Source organism: Portunus trituberculatus, chromosome 34 (assembly GCF_017591435.1).
Source record: "Portunus trituberculatus isolate SZX2019 chromosome 34, ASM1759143v1, whole genome shotgun sequence".
NCBI lineage: Eukaryota > Metazoa > Arthropoda > Malacostraca > Decapoda > Portunidae > Portunus > Portunus trituberculatus.
The window spans coordinates 4,504,292-4,530,278 of record NC_059288.1 but is presented as its reverse complement, the minus strand read 5'-3'; the positions used below and the strand labels follow the sequence as shown (position 1 = coordinate 4,530,278).

Here is a 25,987-nt window from a genome sequence, read left to right as displayed (position 1 = left end):
ATTTTCCCAGTTTTTTCTTATATTCTTTATTTTTCCTATTCCGTTTTCTTACTGTTCTTGTCTTTTCTTCCTTTTATTTTTCTTGATTTTTTCCTTTTGTTCTTTTGTCTTTTCTTCTACTTTGTTATTCAGTCTCAGTATTTCCACCCTTCATCTTGTTTTCTGTCTTTCCTACTTTCATTTCACCTTCTCTCCTTTTCTTTCTTCCTTCAATTCTCTAGTTACCTTCTCATTTTTTCTTCGTGTTTCCTCACTGTCTCTCCTCCTTCTGCCTCCCTTCACAGTAGAGGCACCTCACTATCTTCCTCCTCCTCCTCTTGTTCTTCTTCATTATCTTCCTCTCTACCTCCTATCTTTCTCTTCCTCGTAACAGACACGGATGTTCAAGTAATGCAAGAAAAAGTTGTGGAAGTATCTTGTAACTTTCCTGTTTTTATTCTTATTGATGTTATTATTATTATTATTATTATTATTATTATTATTATTTGTTTTGATTTGTAATTGGCTGTTTTCTTTTCAATATTTGTTTTTTTATTGTAGTTTTTGTCCTGATTTTTATCTTTGTGTTTGTTCTTAGAGAGAGAGAGAGAGAGAGAGAGAGAGTGTGTGTGAGGGGAACCTAAACACACAAAATCATGAAAAAAAACAAGCAAATCAACAATATATAAAATGACTCGAGTATTTTTATTTGACTTGAGCAGAAGACATACAAACATACAAAAATACAACCAATAAACATACAAACATACACACATACATGCATATACCAAGGCTATCTCAACCAATAAAACAATAGGGGTGACTAAGACTCTCTCTCTCTCTCTCTCTCTCTCTCTCTCTCTCTCTCTCCTGACTTGTCTAACTTGGATTAAGAGATATAGATTGAAATACTAATGAAAATAAAAAGTAGTAATAATAATGATACAAATACATAAGTAGGCACTGTTATTGTTTCACCTCTGAATAAATGAACTTCAAAATATGGAAATAAGAAAACCAATGAAAGAAAATGGAAAAATGATAAAAATAACAATGAAAATAGTAGAAATAACAATAACACTACAAAACTGACTATCATAATCATCTGGCTTCCAAACAAACTAAAAAAATAATAAAATAATATAATTAAGTAAATAAATGAATAAATGAATGAAAATGAAAATGACAAAAAAATAAAAATAAAAACATCAATAACACCAATCCAAAAATTGACGAACATTATCTGACCTCCAACGGAACGAACTAAAAAGAAAAAGAAAAAGAAAGAAGAAGAAAATAAATGAATAAATAAACAACAATACGTACTGTAAAAAAAAAAAAAAAAAAAAAAAAACTGCTACTAATAAATACAATAATAAAAACAAACAAATATAAAAACAAATGAAAAAAAATAACAACAACAACAACTACTACTACTACTACTACTACTACTACTCTAACTACAACTACACACCTGCCTATTATTATCTATTCTCCAAGCCTGACTTTGATTTCCCACCCTGCCTGTCTGACTTTTGGTGAATAATGATCTTGTTCTTCTCTCTGGTCACTCTGGTGTGTGGGACAGGGTGGTGGGCTGCCTGCTCTGCCGCCTGGAGCCTGGTTCGCCGCGGCAGGGTGGGCACGGCAGGCTGGGTGGGCAGCAAGGGACGGTGGTGCGTGTGGTGGTGGTGGTGGGGTGCTGCGCTGGGCTTGGCTGGAAGGCTTGGGTCTGCTGGTGGTTGTGTTGTGTCTGTGGTGGTGGAGGTGTGAGGGTGGAGGTGTGTGGGTGGTGGTGGTGGTGGTGGTGGTGGTGGTGATAAGTTAGGTTATTTTTTTTCATTCATTTGTTTAATTATTGATAGGTTACAAAATGTATAAATAAGTAAACAAAATGAAATCACATAAGCTTTGGTAATATCTTTTTCATGTATCCTCTTAATCAACTTTTCTTTTACACATTTAATTTATTTTTCCATCTATTTTTCTCCCTAATTCTCTTTTCTTCTATTCTTTCTCTTTACCTTACAATTCCCAAACCTACCCTCACCTGATCTTATTATCTCATTTATTAATTTATTTTTTCCTTATCTCATGTTTTACCCCCTTAAGCATTTAATTCATTCTATTCCTTCCTACACCCAGCAATTCTCTAACCCATTCCTTCCTTCCATTTTTACCTCTTATTTACATATTTCATTCACTTATCTATTCTTCACCCTTTAAGTAACTTTTCTTTATTTTTCCTTTACTTTACTAAACCTTTTCCTCTTTTTGTATTTTCTTTAACACATTTCATCCATCCATCACCCTATTTTTCCTTACAATTCTCCTTTACCTTCTTTTTTCTTTCGCTAACCTTACAAAATTCAAAACCAATCCTCCTTATCTACTGAGTCACATTTTTCCCCTCCCTAGTTCCCCCTTCCATTCCTTTCCTTACCTTGGAGCTCCCTGAATCTGTCCTTCCAGCCATCCTCAGTCGCTTGCCTCAGCTTCCCCTTCAAATCCCGGCTGAGTTTCTTGTAATAAAACACCTGCTTCTCCATCTCTCTCAGCCTGAATTCCTGTGCGCCTGACCCTATAAGTGAATGGATGAGAGTTATATAATATTCCATAGTTATATAGGAAAAAGCAGGCCACAGCAGACATGAGAAAAAAATATCAAAATTACTTAACCCCTTCAGTACTGAGACACATTTTTACCAAGAGTTTGGTTATAGTTGGATGATTTTACTTACATTAGGAAAGGTCTGTGGAGGTGAGAAGATTAATAGCTAGAGTCTTCACTGTATTAACCCCCCTTAAGTTTATGAAGCTGTATAAAATATTAAAAAGGTCCACGGTACTGAAGAGGTTAAACACACGCTAAAACCCAGTATGTACACGATTGTAACAGCTGAATGACCCTATGAAGTGAATGTTCGTTAATGGGGAGATAAAGACATGAAGTGAATGGAAAAGAGAAAAGATAGGCAGGAATGACTAAGTAAAAAAATAATAATATAAAAGAAAAAATGTAAGGTAAAGGGAAGATAAAGGAAGGAACTGAAGGAGAAAGAGAAAATAGATAGGAGGAAATTAAATATGTGAAAAATAATAGAGGGAAAAATTGAAGGATAAAGGAAAATAAAGATAAAGAAGGGATTTAAATGGAGAAAAAAAGATAGGAGAATGAATGAAATATGTAAAAAAATAATAAGGAGGAAAAATGTAAGATAAAAGAAAATAAAGAATAGAGAAGATAGAAGGAATAAACGAATGAATGAAATAATAATAATAATAACAATATTAATAATAATAATAATAATAATAATAATAATAATAAGGGAGAAAATTCTGCAAGATAAAAGGAAAAAAAAAGTGAATTGAAGATAGAAAATAAAGGAATGAATGAAATATGTAAAATAAGGGGAAAAGAACAGAAAGAAAAAAATATTGAGGTAAAAATAAGATGATAAGGGGGGAAAATAAGCTGGTAAATGAGATAATAATAATAAGATAAGATCAGAGTAAGTTTTTGGGAATTATAAAGGGGGTGAAATAGAAGGAAAAATGTATAGGTGGGGTAAAACTTCCAAAAAACACACACAAACACTATTTAACTCCTTCAGAACTTGGACGCTTTTTTACCACAAGTTTTGGGTACTATTAGACAATTTTATTTACATTATGAACTGTCTATGGATGTCAGAAGATTAAATGCTAGAGACTTCACTATTTTAATCCTCACAAAAGTTTCTGAAGCTGTATAAAATTGCCAAATAGTAAGCAGAATGAATATGAAAATCCATCATGATACTGAAGCGGTTAAACACACACTAAAACCCAGTAAACAATTGTAACAGCTGAATGACACATAGACACATACCAGAGGAGTCGTCATTGAACTGCCTGAGTAGCGTTGATATCTTCTGCTGGTAGTCCCTTTGCTGCACGGTGATGCGTCTCTCCATCTCAAGACTCGCCTGCTGGTACGCTGCCTTCAAGTCGCTGATGTATCGGGACTGCTCATCATACTGGGTCTATGGAGAGAGTGGTGGTAATTGCAGTTGTGGTGAGGGAAGGGAGAAGGGAAGTGAGGGTAGCATGTGAGGGAGTCTGGATAGTAAGAGGAAGGGGAGGGTTGCAATGGGTGAGGTAAGGAGGGAAAGGAGAATATGGGAAGAGGGAAAATAAAAGCAAGGTGAGAAATATATGGGAAGGGATAAGAGGAGGGAAATGAGGTATAGGAAGGGGAAAAAAAGTAAGGTGAAAGGATGAAATGGAAAGGGTAAAAGGAGAGATTGTAAAGGATGAGATATGGAGGGTAAGGAGAAATAGGAAGGGAAAGAGCAAGGAGAGAAAGATAGTAAGGGGTGAGGAATGGTATGAATGTAGGAGAACAAAGCTAGGAAGGGAATTATATAAGGAAGGACAGAGGAAGAGAGAATGGAAGAAGGGTAGGATATAAATGACAACAAAAGGACATTATCTAATACTATTAATCTTCTAGTGTTTATCATAATTGTACTTGGATTGTGAAGTAAGAGGCATTTGTTGTAGTTAGCATTCAAGGTATAATCTTTTATATTTTTCCCTTTCCAGCCACACACTCACTTCAAGGTCAGAGAATGCAATGTCCTGCTTCCTAAACTCAATGCGGAGATCAATGACCTTGCTGAAGTACTTGACCAGCAGGGAGCGGGTCTCCTCGTGGGACAGGCTGACCAGGCGCTCCATCAGGTGGTCCTGTGGGAGGGTACAGTGTCTTGAAAGGTGGTCAGGTGGAGGCTGCAGGGTGTTTGCTGTTCTTTTAGGTCAGAATCCTTCACAAAACTATTCTTATTTAATTTGCTTATTATAAGTTTTACAGAAATTAGGTGGTCATACATATAATATTTCCTTTATTGTCTGTTAAGTTTGCTCGTACATATTTTCTATAATTTATATTTTTGGAAAAGTGTCAGAATGTTCAAATAAGGGAAACTGGAGCAAAATTTTCACACTTTTCCTTATAAATTTTTCTTCTAAACATTTCATTTTCTGGCATATACAAAACAATCTATTCTATTCACCTCTCTAATACAAGAGTTAACCAATATTCTCAATAATTCATCCCTCTGGTAAACTCTTGAGGTTGCTGTCATATTTCCTTTCTATAACTTAATTCTCTCACACACACACAATCCCTATTCTATCCACATCACTACTCTGATAGTTAACTAATATTCTGAATCATTCATCCCTCTCTTTCCCAAACTCCCTACCTGTTTCTGTATTTCCTAATTCCTGACTTGAACTTGCTCTCACATGCACACACACACACACACACACACACACACACACACACACACACACACACACACATCTCTATTCAATTCATCTCCTTAATACAAGAGCTAACCAGTATTCTCAGTCATTCATCTCTCTCTCTCTCTGGTAAATTCTCTCTCTCCGATAAACACAGGAATTCTCTGCCATGCTCCTGTACAGTGACCTGAACACACCCTCACACACACACATTTGATCGAGAATTGTCTTTCCTATGAATTAAATCTCTCTCTCTTACACACCTGGTTGAGAAGCAGTGCATGTGACTTGAGTTCCTTGGCACGTCCACAAATCACCTCATTCTTGTACTCGATGGCTGCGTCCACCGCCTCTATTGCCTCGTCCAACTCCAGCAACCGCCTCTCCTCCCCAGACCCGACCCTCCGCCCTCCACTCTGCAGGGGAAGAGAAAAGAATGGCAGGTAAGTACAATATAATAAAATGAATATAAAGGGCAAAATAATTAACACACATAACAAAATGGAAAAAATAAAGCGAATATTAAGGAAAAATAATTAAGAAGCATAACAAAACAATAAAAAAATAAAGAGAAAATGAGTGACAGGTTAATAAGATAAAATAAAACGAATGTAAAGGAAAAAAAATTCACACACATAACAAAACTGTAAAGAGAGAGAGAGTAGAAAAGAAAATACTATAAAGATCTAGAATAAACAGGAAAAGAAAACAGAATAATAAAAACAAAATAAATATAAAAAAAGGAAAAGAAAAACTAACACAAAATAAGAAAAAAAAAAAAAAAAAACCAAGAAAAGAAAAGATACAAAATAAACAAGAAAAATTAAGAAAAGGAAGAAAAAAGGTGCTGGTCTTTTCTTTAAGGAATGGCACTTCACTGGGTCTTTTTATATATTTTTTGTGTCCTTGGCTGATGCCCCTCTTGCATGGAAAAGACAAAATAAGAGAGCACAAGAACCAGCAGGAAGGAAGTGGTTCTCAAATTAAGTGGTGGATGAATGGAGCACAAGAACAGGCAGGAAGGACAAACAGAGGGGTGGATGAGTGGAGCTATATGAAGAGTCTGTGTTGGTTTGAGTGTTTTAGACATGTACTGTGTATGCCATATGACTTTTTCTTTTCTTTTTTTATGTAAGAGGGAGAAGATGGCCATGGACAAAAAAAAAAAAAAAAATAAATAAATAAAATAAATAAATAAAAATAAATAAATAAATAAAATAAAGAAGATCCACTTAGTTGCTAGTCCCATGCAGGTCCAAAAGAATTAACTGAAAGAAAGGGATAACAGTTCCAGAGTTTACCAGAGTTATCACAATGAGTTATAATTATTGCTTTACACTTCTTCAACCCCTTTAGTACTGGGATGCTTTTTTACCACGAGTTTTGGGTACAATTAGAAGATTTTATTGACATTAGGAAGGGTCTATGGAGGTCAGAAGATTAATGGCCAAAGTCTTCACTATTTTAACCCTCACATCAGTTTCTGAAGATGTATAAAATCACCAAATAGTAACCATTATGCAAACAACCCTGATTTTTGCAGTGGAATTTTTTACTTAATGAAATTCTATATATTTTGTATCAGAGTACAGTTACTTTTAGCAGTTCAAGGTTACTCTATATTCAGTGATTAATTATAGAATTCTTTGCTTTGTGAAATTCTGTGTATCTTGTATTGGACTACAGTTATATCTAGCAGTCTGAAGTTGTTTTAGTTTCATTGTAATTTTTCCTAGTCTGTGGTCAATAAATTCATCTATATCTACCTATCTACCTATCTATCCATCTGTCTGTCTGTGTGTAGTCAATAAACTTATCTATCTATCCACCTATCTATCCATCTGTTTGTCTGTCTGTGGTCAATAAACTCATCTATCTATCCATCTGTCTATCCATCTGTCTCTCTGTCTGTGGTCAATAAACTTATCTATCTATCTATCTATCTGTCTGTCTATCTGTGGTCAATAAACTTATCTATCTATCCATCTGTCTCTCTGTCTGTGGTCAATAAACTTATCTATCTATCTATCTATCTATCTTCTATCACCAATTCATCCTCACTGGTGTCCTGCTGCTCACCTTATGAATCCTTCTGTCCAGCTTCTGTCGGTGCATCATGAGGGAATCTCTGGCATCCCGGAGATGAGAAATCTCCTCCCTGATGTCCTCCTCCTTCCGCACCACACTCCTTTCCTCCCCTTCACCCTCCCCCTGGCCCTCTTCCTCGTCCTCCTCTGCGGCAGCCTGGGGAGGAGTGAGTCAGTGGGTGGAGGAGAATAAGAGGAAAAATGTGGTTTGTTTTGGTTTGATTTGATAAGATACAGATACACAATGCAAAATTAAATTGAGAAAAGAAAGGAGAACTAACAGACAACAAAACAATAAAATAAAATAACAAGGAAAGGAAACAAAAATCCCTCCAAACAAGAAAAATAAAGAAAAATAAATCAAAGGAATAAAAAAAAAAAGGAAAGAAATAAGAACAAACACACACACAATAAAGGAAAACAATAAATGAGAAAAAGGAAAACAGAGAAATCTGAAATAAACAGGAAAATGAAAAATAATAAACAAAATCAATAAAACTAAAGGGAAAAAAAACAACATAAAACCACCACCACCACCACCACCAAGACAAGACAAGAAGGGTGCCAGTGTTCACCTGACAGTCGGCACGGGAGGTCTGCAGTCTGATCTTCTCCCTGTGCATCCTCTCCCTGTGCCTCACCGCCTCCTCCCGCCGCTCCACCTCCTGCTGCAGCTGCTCCGTCGCCTCCCGCAGACTCAGAATCCGCTCCTCCTCTTCCACCAGCCATCCTCGCTCCCCCTCCACCTCGCCCTCTCCTTGCTGAGTGGAGAGATACGAGTTTTCTTAGGTTAGGTTAGGTTGAGTTGAGTTACTTTCTGTTTTTTTTTTCTATCTCTGCTTTCTCCTCCATAATTTCTCTTTTCTCTCTCTCTCTCTGCTTCCTTCTGTATAACTTTTTCTTTTCTTTCTCTCTCTCTCTCTGCTTCTTTCTGTATAACTTGTTTCTTTTTTCTCTCTCTCTCTCTGCTTCCTTCTCCGTTAGACAGGTCATGTTAGGTTAGGTTAGGTCAGCCATTTCACCTCTACCATGCCTTCCTTCCCTTTCCTCCTTAGTCACCTACTACTCACCTCCTGTACCCTTTCTTCCCTTCCTATTCCACTCCTCTACCCTCTCTTCTTTCTGTCTCTCTATTTCACTCTTTCACTTGCTTCTCCTATTCCTCTTCTTCTCTTCTTTCCCTCTATACACCTTTTTTTCTTTTTTCCCCTCCCTCTACTCTTCCTTCCCTCCTAGTTCTCTTTTTTCCCTCTAATTCATCTCTTGTATCCTTCTTTCTCCTATGTATTCTTCCTCTTCCTCCTATTCAACCCTGTATACTTTCTTCTCCTTCTGTTTCCCTCCCTATACCTCATTTCTCTCTATCTGTCTACTTCTCTCTTTCACTTCCTTCCCCTCCTATTCCCATTCATATACTCTTTTTCCCCTCCCTCAATTCTTTCTTCTCTCCTATTCTAACCCTATTCATCTCCGTACCTTCTCTTCTTTTTCTCTCTCTCTGTCTCACTATTTCACTCCTTCACTTCCTTCCCTTCCTATCCACCTTGTACCTTCAGTTTTATCTCCAATTCTCTGATGCGACGCTGGTCATGAATGATTTGCTGTTCTAGTTCTTCCTTCTTCTGTGTCTCCTCCCTGAGTCTTGTCTGAAGCTCTGCCTGCTGCCGCCGCATCTCCTTCACGCTCCCCTCCAGTTCCGTCACTCTGAGATGGAGAGAGTGACTGGTTATTTAGGTGTTGAGTGTTTATGTGGTTTTATTTACTTATTTTCTAAGTGTGTGTGATTTGGTTACCTATTTCTTGTTGTTTCTTTCTATTATTTCTCTTCCTCCTAACTTAATCTAATCTAACCTCATATTAAGCACATTTTTTTTATGGTTTTAGTGACAGATTAACAAGATTTCTGCACTGTTAAAAGGTGACACACTAGAGAATTTGAGTAAGCATTTCTGTGGCCTTGGAAAACAGTTGTGATGAAGTTAAGCATGTTTTTTTTTATGGTCCTAGTGACAGATTAACAAGATTTCTACACTACTAACAGGTGAAACATTCTGGAGAACCTGGCAAATCATCTCTGTGGCCTTGAAAAACAGTCACAGCAAGAGAGAAAGCAAGAGAGAGTAAAGCATTTCAAAATACAAACACCACCCTTCACAAACTACTCTATCCTCTGAGTCGTGCAGATACACAAACACGATCATTCATTCCCTCACTTGGAGTCTCCTTGCTGGGATATGTCAGCCACTTTGCCCAGTGTTGCCAATTTCTTCTGGTAGTGGGAGATCTGCTTCTTGAGAGTGTCCACACGGCTTCTGTACTGGGTGACGTTTGGAGACTCACCCTCCCTCAGTTCCTGTTGGAGTGTTTTTAGTTATATATTGTAAATGTATTAGTGAGTCTCTCTGTTGGTTTATGTAGGATTTGGTGGAGGTTGTTGGAATCTGTAAGGGTGTTTTCATGGTTCTAGTGGAAGTTGTTGGGATTTTCAAGGGAGTTTTCAGGTTCTAATGGAAGTTGTTTTGGTTTTGCTTTTATGGTTCTAGTGGAAGTTGTTGGGGTTTTCAAGGGCATTTTCATGGTTCTCATGAAAGTTATTGGGGTTTCAAAGGTATTTTCATGGTTGTAGTGGAAGATGTTGGAGTTATTAAGGGTGTTTTCATGGTTCTACTTAAGTTTTGGCAGTTCTCAAGGATGTTTTCATGGCTCTGTTGTTGGGGCTTTCAAGCATGTTTTCATTGTCCTAGTGGAAGTTGTTTAGGTTTTAAAGAGTATATTTATGATTGTAGTGGAAATTATAGAAATTTTTTCATAGGTTAACAGTGTCAAGTGGAAATCATTGTGGTTTTCAAGGGTGTTTTTATGAATCTGGTGGTAGTTTGATAAGCTTCAGTGGAAGTCACTGGTTTTCAAGGTTGTTTTCATGCTTTTGATGGAAATTATTAAGATTTTCAAGGATATTTTTTCATAGTTTCACGACAAGGAAACACCATCACCCTCACCATTCTACTCACTTCAACATTCAAAGGAGTGACAGTAAAAATAGAAAAAAAAGAAAAAATGATGTGAAAAATAGTAAAAATAAAGAAGGATAAGGCAAAAAGTACAAAATTAATGAAAAACAAAGCAAGAAAGAGGAAGAGGAAGACAACAAGACTAACAGCACATCTTTGACCTCACTGTGACCTGACCTTGAGCTGGTGTTGGGTCTCCTGGTGCAGCTGGCGTGCGCGATGAACCTCCTTCTCCAATCGTGACATCTTAGCCTCACACTTCCGCTTTGTCACCTCCGCCTCGCCTCCACTACGAACCAGCTCTCGGATAAAAGCTTCCTGATGGGTGGAAAGTGGAAGAGTGTAGAAGAAAAGGTGGAAGTGTGAATTGGAGAGTTTGAGTGGAGTGAAAGAAGTTGAAGGTGGAGGAATGAAGTGATGGGTGTGGAAGGAAAGGTGGAGGAGTGGAGTGGAGTGTTTGGGTGGTGAAAGAAGAGTGTAAGGAGAGATGAAGGTGGAAGATATAAGCATTTGATTTGGTGGTGGATGAGTGTGTAAGAACAGGTACAGAAGTGGAGTAGAGTTTAGATGGTGACAGAAGTGAAGTGTAAGGAGAGATGAAGGCAGAGGAATGACATGTCTGAGTTGGTGGATGGGTGAGTGTGAAGTGGAATAAAAGGTGGAAGAAGGTAGAATAGAATGTTTGGATGGTGAGAGAAGTGTGTGGAGGGAAAGTTAAAGTGGAGGAGAGTGGAACTAGTTGTTTAGGTGGTGATAGGTGAGTGTGAAGAGGGTGAAATTTAACTGTTTTGCTGGTGGTGGGTAAGTGTGGAGTGAGAGAAAAAGCTCTCTTCTAAAACACTCTTTTTGGAAGCCTATATCTGTATCTTGCCTAAGTTTGTGAGTCTACCTTGAGTCTGTGTGTGTTTACCTTGGGCCAAATGATTATCTTAGTGGCCCCTTCTAAACACTCTTTCAGGGAGCTTATATTTGTATTATGTAAGTTTACTATGAATTTGTGTGAGTTTACTATGAGTTTGTGAATCTATCTTTAGCCTAATGATTATCTACGTGGCCCCTTCTAAACAGTCTTTCCAGGGAGTTTATATTTACATCCTGCCTGAGTTTGTGAGAGGTTACTATGAATCTATGAGAGTTTACCTTGAGCCTGATGGTGGCGTTAAGCTGTTTGAGTCTCTGCTGTGCCGTCCGCAGCTCCATGCTCACGCGACGCACCTGTCCACGCCGAGACTCCCTGGAGGCGGACAGACGCTTCATTTCCTCCACCAGCGATGCGGACTCCTCCTCATACTGGCAGATAGACAAACACAAAGAGGCAATAAAGATGCTAATAGAGAGATTGTAAAATACTAGTGATGGAGACTCCTCCTAACACTGATAGATAGACAAAGAAAAGGAGACATAACACATATGATGGAGAGAAATAAATAGAGAAATACTAAGGATGTTGATGACTTCTCATACAGATAGATAGATAGAGACAAAAAAAAAAAAAAAAAAAAAAAAAAAAAAAAAAAAGATATTTTCTCACATTGACAGAAAAATAAAAAGATACATAGACAAACAGTCAGACACCAAAAAAGTAAAGTACTGTTGACTCTCAGTGACTCAGACTAATAGGGGGAAAGATTGGTCTGACAAATGCGAATATTCGACTTATAGTTTCATGGTTCCATTGACAGATAAACATAATTTCTAACTTACCAATAGCAAAAGTCAATCTTATGGATAAATTTTATTATCTCTGTGCACTTTGAAATAACTGTAGATTTTGAAAAATAATGGCCACTTAAATTATATTTCTAAAATATTCTTGTTTCAGTATAATGGTTCTTTAAGGCTAGTTTCATGGTTACATTACCAGATTAAAATGATTTCTACCTTATATATATAAAAAACACTCATGAATAAATTTTATCATCTTTCTGGAATTTGAAAAATAGTGGCCACATAACATATAATTTCAAAAGACTCGTTTCAGTCATACCAGTTTTTAAGGATAGTTTGATGGGTTAATTGAAAGATTAACCTGATCTCTACCTTACCAATAACAAAAACAATACTATGGATAAGTTTTATCATCTCTGTGGACTTTGAAAAATAGTGACCAGATAACATATTTTCAAAAGACTCTTATTTCAGTCAAACAGGTTTTTAAGGGCAGTTTGATGGTTCTATTGACAAATTAATATGATACCTACTTTATAAAGAGCATAAAAACCCTTGTGAAAAAGGTTTCTCATCTCTGTGGGCTTTAAAAAATAATGGCCACATGACCTATATTTTCAAAAAACTCTTGTTTCAGTTACACAGGTTTTTGAGGGTAGCTTGACAGTTCCATTGAAAGATTAATATGATTTCTACTTTATATATAGCAAAAACAACCATATGAACCAAGCTCCCCATATATGTGGACTTTGAAAATTGTGGCAACATAACCTACACTTAAAAAAGATTCTTGTTTCAGTCAAACAGGTTTTTAAGGGAGGTTTGATAGTTCTAATGACAGATTAATATGACATGTACCTATTCAAAACAAAAACACTCTTACGAACAAAGTTCCTCAACACTGTGAACTTTGAAAAATAGTGGCCGCATAATTTATCTTTCTAAGAGATTCTTGTTTCAGTACCACAATTTTTTATTGGTAGTTTCATGGTTCCATTGACAGATTAACATGACTTCTACCTCATCAATAGCAAAAACACTCTTACAGATAAATCTTATCATCTCTGTGGTCATTAAAAAAAAGAGGCCACACAAGACATATTTTGAAAACACTCTTATTTCAGTCACACGGGTTCTTAAGGGTAGTCTGATGATTTTACTGATAGATTAACATGATATCTATTTCATCAATAGCATAAAAACTTTTACAAAAAAGATTTTTCATCTCTGTGGACTTTGAAAAAAAGTGGTCCCATAACCTATATATTTAAAAGGTTCTAGTTTCAGTTACATGGATTTTAAAAGGTAGTTTGATAGTTCTATTGACAAATTAATTTGATTTCTACTTTATATATAGCAAAAACACTCATAGGAACCAAGATCCTCACATTTGTTAACTTAGAAAATTATGGCAACATAATCAATTTTTTTAAAAGACTCTTGTTTCAGTCACACAAGTTTTTAATGGAAGTTTGATGGTTCTATTGACAGATTACATTGGTATCTACCTTATCAAAAGCAAAAACAGTCTTACAAAGTTCCTCATAACAATGGACTTTGAAAAATAGTGACCATAAAAGTTGCATTTCTAAAATAGACTCTTGTTTCAGTAATATGGCTTTTTAAAGGAAATATCATGGTTTCAATGACAGATTAACATGATTTCTACCTTATCAATAGGAAAAACACTCTGACAGATAAATTTTTACTATCTCTGTGGACTCTGTAATAAAGTGGCCACATAACAAATACGTATATTCAAAAGACTTTTGTTTCAGTAACACAAGTTTTTATGGGTAGTTTGATGGTTCTATTGATAGATTAATATGATATCTACTTCATCAATAGCATAAAAACTCTTACAAAAAGGTTTCTCATCTCTGTGGACTTTGAAAAAAAGTGGGCACATAACCTATATTTTTAAGTCTCTTGTTTCTATCTTATATATAGCAAAAACATGCATATGAATCAAGCTCCTCGTATCTGTGAAGTTTGAAAATTTTGGCAACATAACCCATATTTTCAAAGGACTCTTGTTTCAGTCACAAGTGTTTTTAAGGGAGGTTTGATGATTCTATTGACAGATCATCTACCTTATGAAATTTTTAGTTGGAATTAGATTCTTCATAATGTCCATAGAAAATGAAATAAAGGAGGGAAAAAAGCAGGCGAGCAGTTCAACTCAAACTTTAGTCCCTGGGTTAGTCAGAGTCCGATTTATCGCAAAATCCGAGTCATTGGGTTCCGAGTTATTGAAGTTCAACAGTATAGGAAATATTACTGTTCATAGCAATCCAAGTTAGGATAATACATTTTTCAATCTGACAAATCTTTCACCTGTACAACATTGATCTTACAAAAAAAAAAAAAAAAAAAAAAAAAAAAAAAAAAAAAAATAGATAAAATAATAAAATAAAATGATAAAATATTCTTTGCTTGATGAACTGGAAGATAAAAGTTTAGAATTACACTGAAATACATCACTGAAAGAATCTATAGAATAAACAAACAATACTTTACCTTGAGTATTTTCTTTGGTGATTCCGATATTTGTGAAGAGATGGAGAAACCTGACTTCCTTCTTGACATCCTGCACTCTTCCTCTTCCTCCTCCTCCTCCTCCTCCTCCAGCTCTGTGTGGGGGAGATACAAGGGTGAGAGAGAGTGGTGTGAGAAAGAGGGAGAGATAGAGAGAAAGCTTCGAATCAAAACATGACTGAAAGAAGTTGTTGTTTGCCTCATCTAAGTGAATCAGGAAGGAAAATGAGTTAGAATTTAAACACAACATGACATACCCAACCCTTCACTTTAGAAAAACAATGAAAAGAGAATGAGAAGAAGAAGAAGAAGAAGAAGAAGAAGAAGAAGAAGAAGAAGAAGAAGAAGAAGAAGAAGAAGAAGAAGAAGAAGAAGAAAGAAAGAAAGAAAGAAAGAAAGGAAGAAAGAAGAAAGAAAGAAGAAAGAAAGAAAGAAAGAAAAAGAAAGAAAGAAAGAAAGAAAATAAATAAATAAAAAAAAAAATAAACCAGGAATATCTTACAACAAACCAAACCAAACCAAATCTAACTTAACCTAACCTAACCAAACTTTAACACTGACCTTTACCACTCGACTCCCCTGATTTCTGTGAGTCAATGTCCCTGCCGCACTCCTCCAGCAGCGACAGAATGGAGTTTGCATCCCTCCTGAGTGCCGAGCTGTGCCGCTCCTCAGACCTCAGTGGCGCAGGAAGGGGGCCAGTCGAGGCACTCCTATGCGGGCTTCCTGCATTAGTCTTAGTTCTCCATGGTGTTCCCTGAAGCCCCCTGTGAAGCCTTGATGTGGATGATGTTTTCTTTACTTGTTGTTGTGGTTTTGATTCATCCTCTTCGTCATCTTCCTTCAGTTCGTTATTCCTTTGTGTTCGCCGCCGCTCAGCGCTTGCCCGTACGTTTGTCTGTGTGTCGCAGCTGCAAGGAGGTGTCTTTTATGTAGCTTTATCTGGTGTGTGTTGATAAATAAGCAATAGAGAAAGGATGTACTGAAGATGCTAGTTGTTGAAGTGGTAGTCAATTAATACTGTTTTTGTTTATAGGTGGGAGAGAGAGAGAGAGAGAGAGAGAGAGAGAGAGAGAGAGAGAGAGAGAGAGAGAGAGAGAGAGAGAGAGAGAGAGAGAGAGAGAGAGAGAGACTAAACACTAATCACCCAACTCCCTTCCAAACACCAAGAACAAAAATCACAAACCACCTTCCTTTTAGTACATAACCACACAACTCACCCATCCACACCTGTTATGAACCTCCCACTAGCTTCCCCAGCCTACACCTGGTACACACCTGTCCTGTACACCTTCCACCAGCTGCTCAGTGATGGAGGTGAACTTTCTTGCCAGAACAGCCAATTGGTCATAGAATTCCTCGCCAAAGGAAGACACGGAGGAGGAAGAGGAGGTAGAGGAGGAGGAAGAGGAAGAGGAAGAGGCGCTGGAGTCCTTGTCAGAGGCGGCGGTGGTGGTGGAAAGCGGGGAGACTGAGCCGGTGATCTCTGGTTCACTTAGCTCCTCTGTGGGGGAGAACGGAGGGAGTTGGTGGTGTTCATGGTGAAGAGAGATAAGATTGCTGTGTAGGAATTCAACTTATGGGCTGCTGTTTGACCTTGTGTTTATGGTGTGCTGTTTAAATGGCAATCAAGTGAGCCTTTTTTAGGGGTCTTTTGTTGCCCTTGGCTGGTTTCCCTTCTTGCATTGAAAAAAAAAAATAAATAAATAAATAAATAAAAAAAAAAAATAAATAAAAAAATTTCAATATTAAGATGCATTTTTACCTTAATTTTTGCGGTATGATTAGATTATTCTATTTGCATTGGAAAAGGTCTACGGAGGTCGAAAGATAAATGGCCCGAGTCTTTACTATTCTAATCCCAACATAAGTTTCTGATGCTATATAAAATCACAAAATAGTACCCAGAATGAATAAGAAAATACATCCTGGTAATGAGGAGACTGAATGAACGGATGCAGGGAAGATAGAACGATGTGTTTTGACTTAGTGCTTATGGTCCGCTGTTTAGGTAAAGGGCTAAAGAGAAGATAGAATGTTGTGGAGATACTTAGTTTATGGCATGCTGTTTAGAAGGAAATAAATGCAGGTGCTGTGTTTTTAACCAGTGTTTATGGTGAGCTGTTTAGATGAAGGAATGCAGTAAATGCTGTGGAAGTTCAGTTTATGGCATGCTGTTTATGTGAAGGAATGAAATGGAAGTAGAATGCTGTGTTCTGACTTTGCTGTTTAAATGAAGGGTCTGAAGAAAAGATAGATTGCTGTGAAGGGAGTCAGATTATGCCATGCTGTTTAGATGAGGGACTGGGGTGAAAGTAGAATGCTGTGTATTGATTTAAGTGTTTATCTATGGCTTGCTATTTAGATGAAGGAATGGAATGAAAGTAGAATGCTGTGTTCTGACCTTGCTGTTTAAATGAAGGAATTAAGAGGAAATAGTATGATGTGAAGGGACTCAGTCTATGATAAGGTGGTGAGTGTGGGATCGGGCAGACGTCCACGCGTAGGTTCGAATCCCATCACGTACAGCCTTAAAACACTTTGCCATTTGTCGAGTAGTTTAAAGTTACCTACATATCACCATGATACCCAGGTTCAAGGTGGTTACACTCAAGATGGGCCCTAATATGGGTACCACTATAAATAAAATTGCCTGCGCCACTAATGGGCGGAAGCTGAACAGCGCCTCCCATACACTCTTCAAGTGTGCCTACAGGCGCTATAGGCCTTACCATAAAAATAATAAATAACCACACACACTCACCAATGACCTCCAGCACCCTACTGGCAGCGGCATTAAAGCGTATGGCCCCAAGGTCGGCCCCAATGCACTCCTCAGCCTCTGCCTTCATGCACATCCAGGACTCAATGCGACTCTTCTCTGTGGGTGACACCTGGGATGTCTGCAGAATCTCTGACAAGAGATCCTCAGCACTGGACACGAGCTGCTGCCACTGTGATGCTGCAAACTGGAATCTGCGAGTGTTGGGCTGTGTTAGTGGTGTTAGTGATCTTTTCTTTCTTTTTGTCTTTTTATTTTTCTTTGTTTTCTTGGTGATATTGATGTATCTCAGTTTTCTTTTTTTCTTTATTTCTTTTCTTTTATCTTTATTTTCTTTTGCTTTCTTTTACTGTTTCCTCCACAACTTCACTGGCGATGCTTACTTGAAGATGTCCTCTGGTTCTGGTGGCATGAGGTCCTCGGTGGGTGGGCCGGAGGTGTTAGTGGTGGTAGACTGGTGCACAGTGCCCAGGGACTGCTGCACACTGCTCTGCACACCGGTCAGTGTCGACTGTCTGCTGCTGGACTGGTGCTGTGGCCGAGGAAGGATGGAGGCTCAGTGCATTGTTATTTTTATAATTTATTTAGAGATTTTTCCTCTCCACCAGAACAAAGGTAAGAATGTGTGTGTGTGTGTGTATGTCTGTGTGTGTGTGCGTATGTCTGTGTGTGTGTGTGTGTGTGTGTGTGTGTGTGTGTGTGTGTGTGTGTGTGTGTGTGTGTGTGTGTGTGTGTGTGTGTTTACCTAGTTGTGGTTTATGGGAGGAGAGTAAACTCATGGTATCCTGTCTCTATGTCTTTTATCAAATTTCTCCTTAAAAGTATGCACATTCCCAGCCATTACAACCTCCTCATCAAGTTCATTCCAATTGTTCATAACTCTAGGAGGGAAACTATACTTCTTGACATCTCTTCTACAAAAACCCATTTTCAACTTTAAATCATGTCCTCTTGCACTGTGTGTGTCCTATAGTAAAAAGTTTTCTTTATCCACATCTTCCATACTCTTAACCATTCTATAAATATCTATCAAACCTCCTCTTTTCCTTCTCTCTTCCAATGTAGTAATGTCCAATTTCCTCAATCTTTCTCCATAGGTTAAAATACTTAAATTTGGAACCATCTTTGTAATTGCTCTCTGCACTCTTTCCAACTTCATAATGTATATATATATATATATATATATATATATATATATTTTTTTTTTTTTTTATGAGGTGTGTGTGTGTAATTTCACCTCGGTCACCTGCTGGTCACCCACCCAGTCTTCCCCATTATGGAGCGAGCTCAGAGCTCATAGACCGATCTTCGGGTAGGACTGAGACCACATCAACACACAACACACACCGGGAAAGAGGCTTTCCCATTTGCCTCGCCGCTTACTGGGACTCGAACCCGGCCCTCTCAATTGTGAGTCGAACGTTTTAACCACTACACTACGCGGTGTGTGTGTGTGTGTGTGTGTGTGTGTGTGTGTGTGTGTGTGTGTGTGTGTGTAAGATTGCTTACTGAGGATATAGATCAGCATTTCCCAATCTCTTCCAACCATAGCACCCCCTGTTGTCATGTCTGAACAATCCAGCACCCCTAACTAATATCTTGTTATCAGAAGGACAAAAGAAAGCAAAGTGTGTGCATCACTTCCCAGCACCCCCTATAATTGATTTCAGCACCCCAGGTTGGGAAATGTTGATATAGATTATTAGATAAACTTGTTCACTACTACTACTACTACTACTATTATATATTACTACTATTTTCTACCTGGGGGCTGACAGGGCTAGGAGTGTGAATGTGGAGAGAGAGAGAGAGAGAGAGAGAGAGAGAGAGAGAGAGAGAGAGAGAGAGAGAGAGAGAGAGAGAGAGAGAGAGAGAGAGAGAGAGAGAGAGAGAGAGAGAGAGAGAGCTACCTTAACTGAAATAAGCTTGGATAAGAGTACAAATGATATAACAAAATAAACAAACTAAAAATAACAACACAAAAACAGTAATCTCACACAACACACACGCTGAGCAAAAGCAACCAACTAACAGACGTACAAACAAAACACCCTCCAAACCTACCCTGAGTGTGGTGTGTGGAGGAGGGGGTGAGGGTGGCAGAGGAGGCTGGGGCACTGTTCTGGATGGCCATGTTGACAGCAGGACAGTTGAGGATGTAGCGAGCCAGGCCGCCGTACTTGAGGGTGTTAAAGGTGGCATCAAAATCCTCAGCAGATGGGGAGAGGCAGCACACCATGAGACTCAGGCTGTTTCCCCCGAACGCATCCTGGGAGGGGAAAAACAGGGAAAATAAAGAAAAGAGAGAAATATTAAGCTTTGTTATATCAAGGCTGTTTCTTCCTAATACATCCTGGAGAGGGGAAAAAAGGGGAAAATATAGAGAAAAGGGAGAAATGTTATGGTTTGTTATGTCAAGGCTTTTCCCTGAATGCAGCCTGAGGAGGGAAAAAAAGGAGGAAAATATATAGAAAGGGAGAAATATTAAGGTTTGTTATGTCAAGGATTTCCCTCGAATGTATCCTGAGGAGGGGAAAAACAGGAAAATTAAAGAAAAGAGAGAAATGTGTTTTTTTATATCAAGGTTGTTTCTTCCTAATACACCCTGGAGAGGGAAAAAAGGGAAAAGTAAAGAAAAAGGGAGAAATATTAAGGTTTGTTATGTCAAGCTCTCCCCTGAATGCAGCTTGGGAGGAAAAAGGGGAAAGTAAACGGAAGGGAGAAATATTAAGCTTCGTTATATAGCTACCTTGAGTATATGTGTGAGCCTAGATTCCTTGTATGGGATGGGGCCTGAGTAGGACTGGTCAGCGAGGCAGTGGATGACATTACTGAGTGCCTTGAGGTCAGTGTTAAGGAAGAAGGAGTCCTCGCTGGGCAGGCCAAAGTCACTGTACCCAAACTGCATCAGCCTCTCAGACCCGCCAAGGTCCACAAAGTTCATGCGAGAGTAAAGGTACTTCATCTTGCCATCTGAAAGGGAAAGTACTGTCACTCAAGCTGCTTAGGAAGTACTGTTATTTAAGGTGTTTATTTGAGGTACTGTTACTTAAGCTGTTTATATGAGGTACTGTTATTTAAGGTGTTTATTTGAGGTACTGTTTTCTAAGCTGTTTATTTGAGGTACTGTTATTTAAGCTATTAAAGAAAGGTGTTATTATTTAAGGTGTTTATATGATTTACTGTCACCAAAGCTGTTTATTTGAGGTACTTTTCTTGGTGTCTAAAAGGAGAGGTACTGTCACTCAAGCTGTATAGGGAAGGTAGTCTTATCTAAGGTGTTTATTTGAGGTACTGTTACTTTAGCTGTTTGAGATACTTTTCTTCTTGTCTGAAAGAGGAGATACTGTCACTTAAACTGTTTAGGGAAGGTACTCTTATTCAAGCTTTTTACGGAAGGCACTGTCATCTCAGCTATTTATTCAAGGTACTTTTCTTGCTGTCAGAAAGGGGAGGTACCTTCACTTCAGCTGTTTATTTAATCTAAGACACACAGATTTCAAGGAAGGACAAGAAAGAGAAGACACAAAAATAGAAATGAAAATAGATTACCACATTGAGAAAGAACACACCTCACCTCACCTCACCTAACCAAAACCCAAAACACACACAGATTTCAAGGATAGAGAAGAAAAAGAAACCAAAATGGAGACAAAACAGTAGATTGGCACATTGAGAAAGACACACCTAACCTAACCAAACGAAACCCAAAATGCACAGATTTCAAGGATAGAGAAGAAAAAGAAGAGAGAAGAAACAAAAAGACAAATACTAAATCAGAATAAAGATATACACACCTAACCTAACCAAACACAAAAGCAACACCCAAATTTCAAGGATAGAAAAGAAACAAGAAACAAGAAGAGCAACAAACACTAGTATTGAGAAACACACACATAACCTAACCTAACAACATGTCCACATTTCAAGGATATACAAGAAAAGAAGGAAGAGAAGGAGGAACAAACATTAAATCAGCATATCGAAAAACACACACTTAACCTACCCTAACAACACAAAAAGATGTTAAGGATACAGAAGAAACAGACAGACACAGAGACAGACCCGCATCAGTCCATTGGTGTTCGAGGATGAGGGAGAAGATGGCATGAGAAGTGGAGGGGTCATTGTTGTGCAATGCGGCAGTGTGGCGGTGGACCAGGCCGGCCTCCAAGCAGTTAAACACCTCAGTAATGTTGCTGCAGTCTATCACATTGAGTCCTGGGATGACAACATTGCCCTGAGGAGGAGAAAGGATAGGTTCGCTAGGAGATGCAACACACACACACAGATATAAGGAAAGACATATGATACAACACACACAAACATACACACATACATAGTACATATATATGGTACACATACAGACATAGATACAAAATATTAAGAAAGGGAAAGACATAACAGCAATGGAAGAAAGGAACACACACACACACACACACACACACACACACACACACACACACACACACACACACACACACATACACAAACACACATATTGTCTTCTGGAGAATAAAGAAAGTGAAAGACAGGAAAATAAAAACTAAGTAAGAGAAAAAAAAAAAAAAAAAAAAAAAACAAAACAAGCAAAATACACACAAAAAAGGGAAAGAAAAAACAACAACAACATACAATCATATGAAGAAAAGAAAAGAACAAGAAAGCAGAAAAGGAAAGAAAGAAAAACTGAAGTAAAATACAAACACACATAAAAGTCAGAAAGATACAGAAATAATAACAAGAAAGAGTAACACACACGCACACATCCCGGAAAGAGGTGAGACAAATGGGTAAGCCTCTTAATGTGTAGCCCCTGTTCACCTAGCACTAAATAGGTACGGGGTGTAACTCGAGGGGTTGTGGCCTCGCGCTTCCAGTGTGTGGAATGTGTTGTGGTCTCAGACCTACCTGAAGATCAGTCTATGAGCTCTGAGCTCGCTCCATAATGGGAAAGGTTGGCTGAGTGACCAGCAGATGACCGTGGTGCTGAATTACACACACACACACACACACATACCATATTGTCCTCCAGAACATTGAGTTGCAGGTAAGAGTTAGTGGCGGAGAGGAGGTCATACACTGCGTCCCTCTGCACCACCATGTAGCTGACGTGGATGCGATACTCCCGCCCTGGACACTCCTACATCATTGGGAGGCAAAGAAACAGGGAGACTGATCAGTGAGGTTAATTTTGAGTATAAATATGTTTAGTAAAGTTCATTGCAACACCAGGACAGGATGAGATAGGAAGACTGATCTGGTATCTAAATAATTGGTAAAATTAATCGCAACACCAGGAGGGGAACAAATAGGGGGACAGATCAGTGAGGTTAATTCTATGGTGTCAATATGTTCAGTAAAGTTAATCGCAACACCAGGATGGGAAGAGACAGAGAGACTAATCAGTGAAGTTAATTTTGGAGTATAATATGGTCAATAAAGTTAATTGCAACACCAGGAAGAATAGAAATAAGGAGACTGATCAATACAATTAATTTTAAGGTGTCAATATGTCAAGTTTATTGTAACGAGGATAGGGAGAGACAGGGAGACTGATCACTAGGGGCAAGACAAGGCAGCTTCAACACCTCACCCTCATTAACACCAGGATGGGAAAAAACAGTGATATTGTAACACCAGGATGAGAAGAGACAGGAAGACTGATCACTGAGGGCAAGACAAGGCAGCTTCAACACCTCACCCTCATTAACACTAGGATGGGAAGAGAGAGGGGGACGGATCACTAAGGGCAAAACAAGGCAGCCTAGCACCTTACCCTCATTAAGTTGAAAATGTGTCGCACTGCCTGAGGGAGAAGGCCGAACTCCTCCTCGTTCATGGCCCACAGGAAGTCCGGCCCCGTCAGAGTGTAGGTCTTGCCGGAGCCCCGCTGGCCGTACCCGAGCACTGTCACATTGTATCCTGTAAAAGGGAGGCAGAGGTACTATAAGGGGGGGAAATGGAGAAGGAGAAATGGAGAGGCAGATAGGAAAGGTAGTGAAATTAAGAGGGAGGAAGAGATGGATAATGAAAAAAGAGGAATAGAAAGAGAAGGAAAAAGTAGAAAGAGAAAGTAGAGAAACTAAGAGTGAGGAAGAGGTGGATAAGGAGAAAGAGGAATAGAAAGCGAAGAGAAAGACAGATGGGGAAGAGAAAAAAAAAGAGTAAAAGTAGGAGGTACAGATAGAGGTGAAAAAAAAGTAAAAAATAAATGGGAAAAAAGTAAATATGGAAGATAAAAGGAGCAAAAACAAAGTATTCTGAAGGAGAGAGAGAGAGAGAGAGAGAGAGAGAGAGAGAGAGAGAGAGAGAGAGAGAGAGAGAGAGAGAGAGACCCAAGAAGTGAGGGAAGGAACAAGTAAATGGGAAATGGAGAGTAATTTTTCTTCACTTACCCTGAAAAAAGTTTAGCACCAGATCGGCGAGGCAGGCGAGGTAGAGCTCCTTCTGCGTGACAGCTGGCCCAAACACGGCGTCGAAGTCACAAAAATGGTCATAGCCAAGAATAATCTGTGAGGAGGCGGGCGCGGCTTCCACACACGGTCCGCGCCCTTGCTCCTGGCTGTTGCATGGCCGGATCTGTGAGGGAAAGCGATAGGAATACTCTTATTTTGCCCTTAATCATTCTTCTTTGCCTTAATCCCCAGCTCAATCCCAGCCCAGTCCAGTCCACCAAACCCTTCCTCCCCCATAACCCGTCTATCTCAGGGGTCCTATTTCTCCTCTCCTCAGCAGTTACTGTTATAAAAGATGCGCTATATAGTAAATTCAAGACAAGTATTACCCTGGACACCACTCTGATGGGCACCTCCATGTCTGCCTCACCGGGGATACATGGTAAACAAAACACAAGAGGCTGGTTCCCTTCACCTCTCCCTGAAATGTTTGTCAACAAAGACTCATCCGGGTCACGTAGTGGTGTTTCTGCATCAATTAACTACAGATCATGAATAATTTTCCTGAATATATGTAATAAAAATCAGTGTAATATTTTGTTATATTAATTGTAGAGATGTATCAGTTTTGTTGTAATTTTTCTTATAAAAGTCCAATGTATAATGCGGAAATATTTCAGCAGCAAAATGATTTACCTACTTAGACAAGAAATGAAATTAGTCAAAGTATGATTTACTCCCCTCATTCATTAATTTTATGTTGCCCTTGTGTGGTTTACCGGTCGTTTAAATTAGCTAGAGCGATTTTTTTTTTTTTTTGCAATGTATGACACGAGTCACGTGACGGTGACACTAGTGATGAAAAGATCGAGAGTGTCTTCCTTGTCTTCACCATTCACTATCAAGCACGGAGGTTATGTTGTTGTTGTTGTTGGCACGGAGGTTATATTGAAGAAGACACCGCGCGCCTATTCCACTGTGCTAAAAAAGAAAAAAGTTAAGCCAATGGGTGGAGCTTATGAGGTGGTGGGCGGAGCTTACGATCGCAACTTACATCCAAGAAGGTTATTATCAAAGACTATATATAAAATATAGTCTTTGGTTATATTACAAGGCGGCGGCGTGACTTCACAAAAGTGAAGCCAGGCCGCTATTGGTCCGCTGCTGCCCCTACACCCAAAACTTTGCCGATCGCCCATTGAAAATACATATGGAAACGCCAGAGTTACACTCCTTATTTTCTGTCTTATGTTCATGTTTGGAAGCTGCCTACCATATATATGACCTTAAAAGACTCGCAATAGTTGTGGCATACTGTGCCACGAAGATTTAGACAGTAAATCATATATACAATGAGATAATACATTGTTATCCAACTTTGATGGATTTCAGTGAGAGGTGGGAAGCTGTCTTTGGGGCAAACGTAGCCTATGACTGAACAAGGTCATGTACACATGTGCATATACATGTACGTACCTGCATGTCGATGTAAACATGTGCATATACATGTGTGTTTACATGAAGGATAAGTAAACTGTATATCAGGTGAAACGGCCTGAAGATTGATTTTTCTTGGCATAGCAATTATTTAACACGTCAAAATACTCTCTCTCTCTCTCTCTCTCTCTCTCTCTCTCTAAGATAATATTCTTTAATTAATATTCTCTCTCTCTCTCTCTCTCTCTCTTAGAATGATGTGTGATTTCATGTCACTGTGCGTTGGAAAAGCATCAATCACTGAAATTTTACTTCACTATTATTTTTTAATCTATCACTTTGGTGGAGCTTATAAACGTATGCTTGACAATGTTTTAACTGGACTCTCCACTCCCTCACCCTATAGTCTCTCTCTTTAATTAATCAGCAAAGCTAATCAGAGTAAAAACAACGACTCGCAAATGTGGTTAGGGAGAGCAACTATAGCAAACATGACCATGACATCATAAAACAGGTCAATATATAAAATTACCTGGGCGTGTGGGTTGGTTAAGTACATCACAGTGCACAGCCTGAGACTAATGATATTGGGTGTACTTAACTGGAATGTACGCGAGAAGGGGAGAGTGAGGTGAGATGAGCACACTCCCTTCTCCTGTAACTGGTGAAGACTGATATTCCGAACAGAGATCTCGAGTTTCTCTGATCTTGCTCGAACTGTATCTTTGCTTACTAATATATTTTTTTTCACCTTTTCACGGCTTATCAGTTATATTCATTATCATCTACAATATC

At 38.6% G+C, this 25,987-nt stretch overlaps 1 protein-coding gene across 1 annotated transcript; it reads right to left on the bottom strand.

Annotated features, from left to right (window-relative positions):
- Positions 1–1,336: 1,336 nt before the first annotated feature.
- Positions 1,337–24,259, bottom strand: LOC123512569 (kinesin-like protein KIF7). The gene is given in 24 exon segments (XM_045268995.1): positions 1,337–1,732; positions 2,423–2,560; positions 3,851–4,004; positions 4,579–4,710; positions 5,535–5,687; positions 7,351–7,515; positions 7,934–8,119; positions 8,909–9,062; positions 9,572–9,711; positions 10,547–10,687; positions 11,510–11,659; positions 14,558–14,670; positions 15,137–15,486; positions 15,854–16,079; positions 17,340–17,551; positions 17,741–17,889; positions 19,422–19,437; positions 19,439–19,626; positions 20,107–20,330; positions 21,423–21,597; positions 22,378–22,500; positions 23,137–23,282; positions 23,756–23,939; positions 24,145–24,259. Coding segments are annotated over 24 exon segments (3,918 nt in total). The 5' UTR covers positions 24,175–24,259; the 3' UTR covers positions 1,337–1,463.
- Between the last annotated feature and the right edge of the window lie 1,728 nt (positions 24,260–25,987).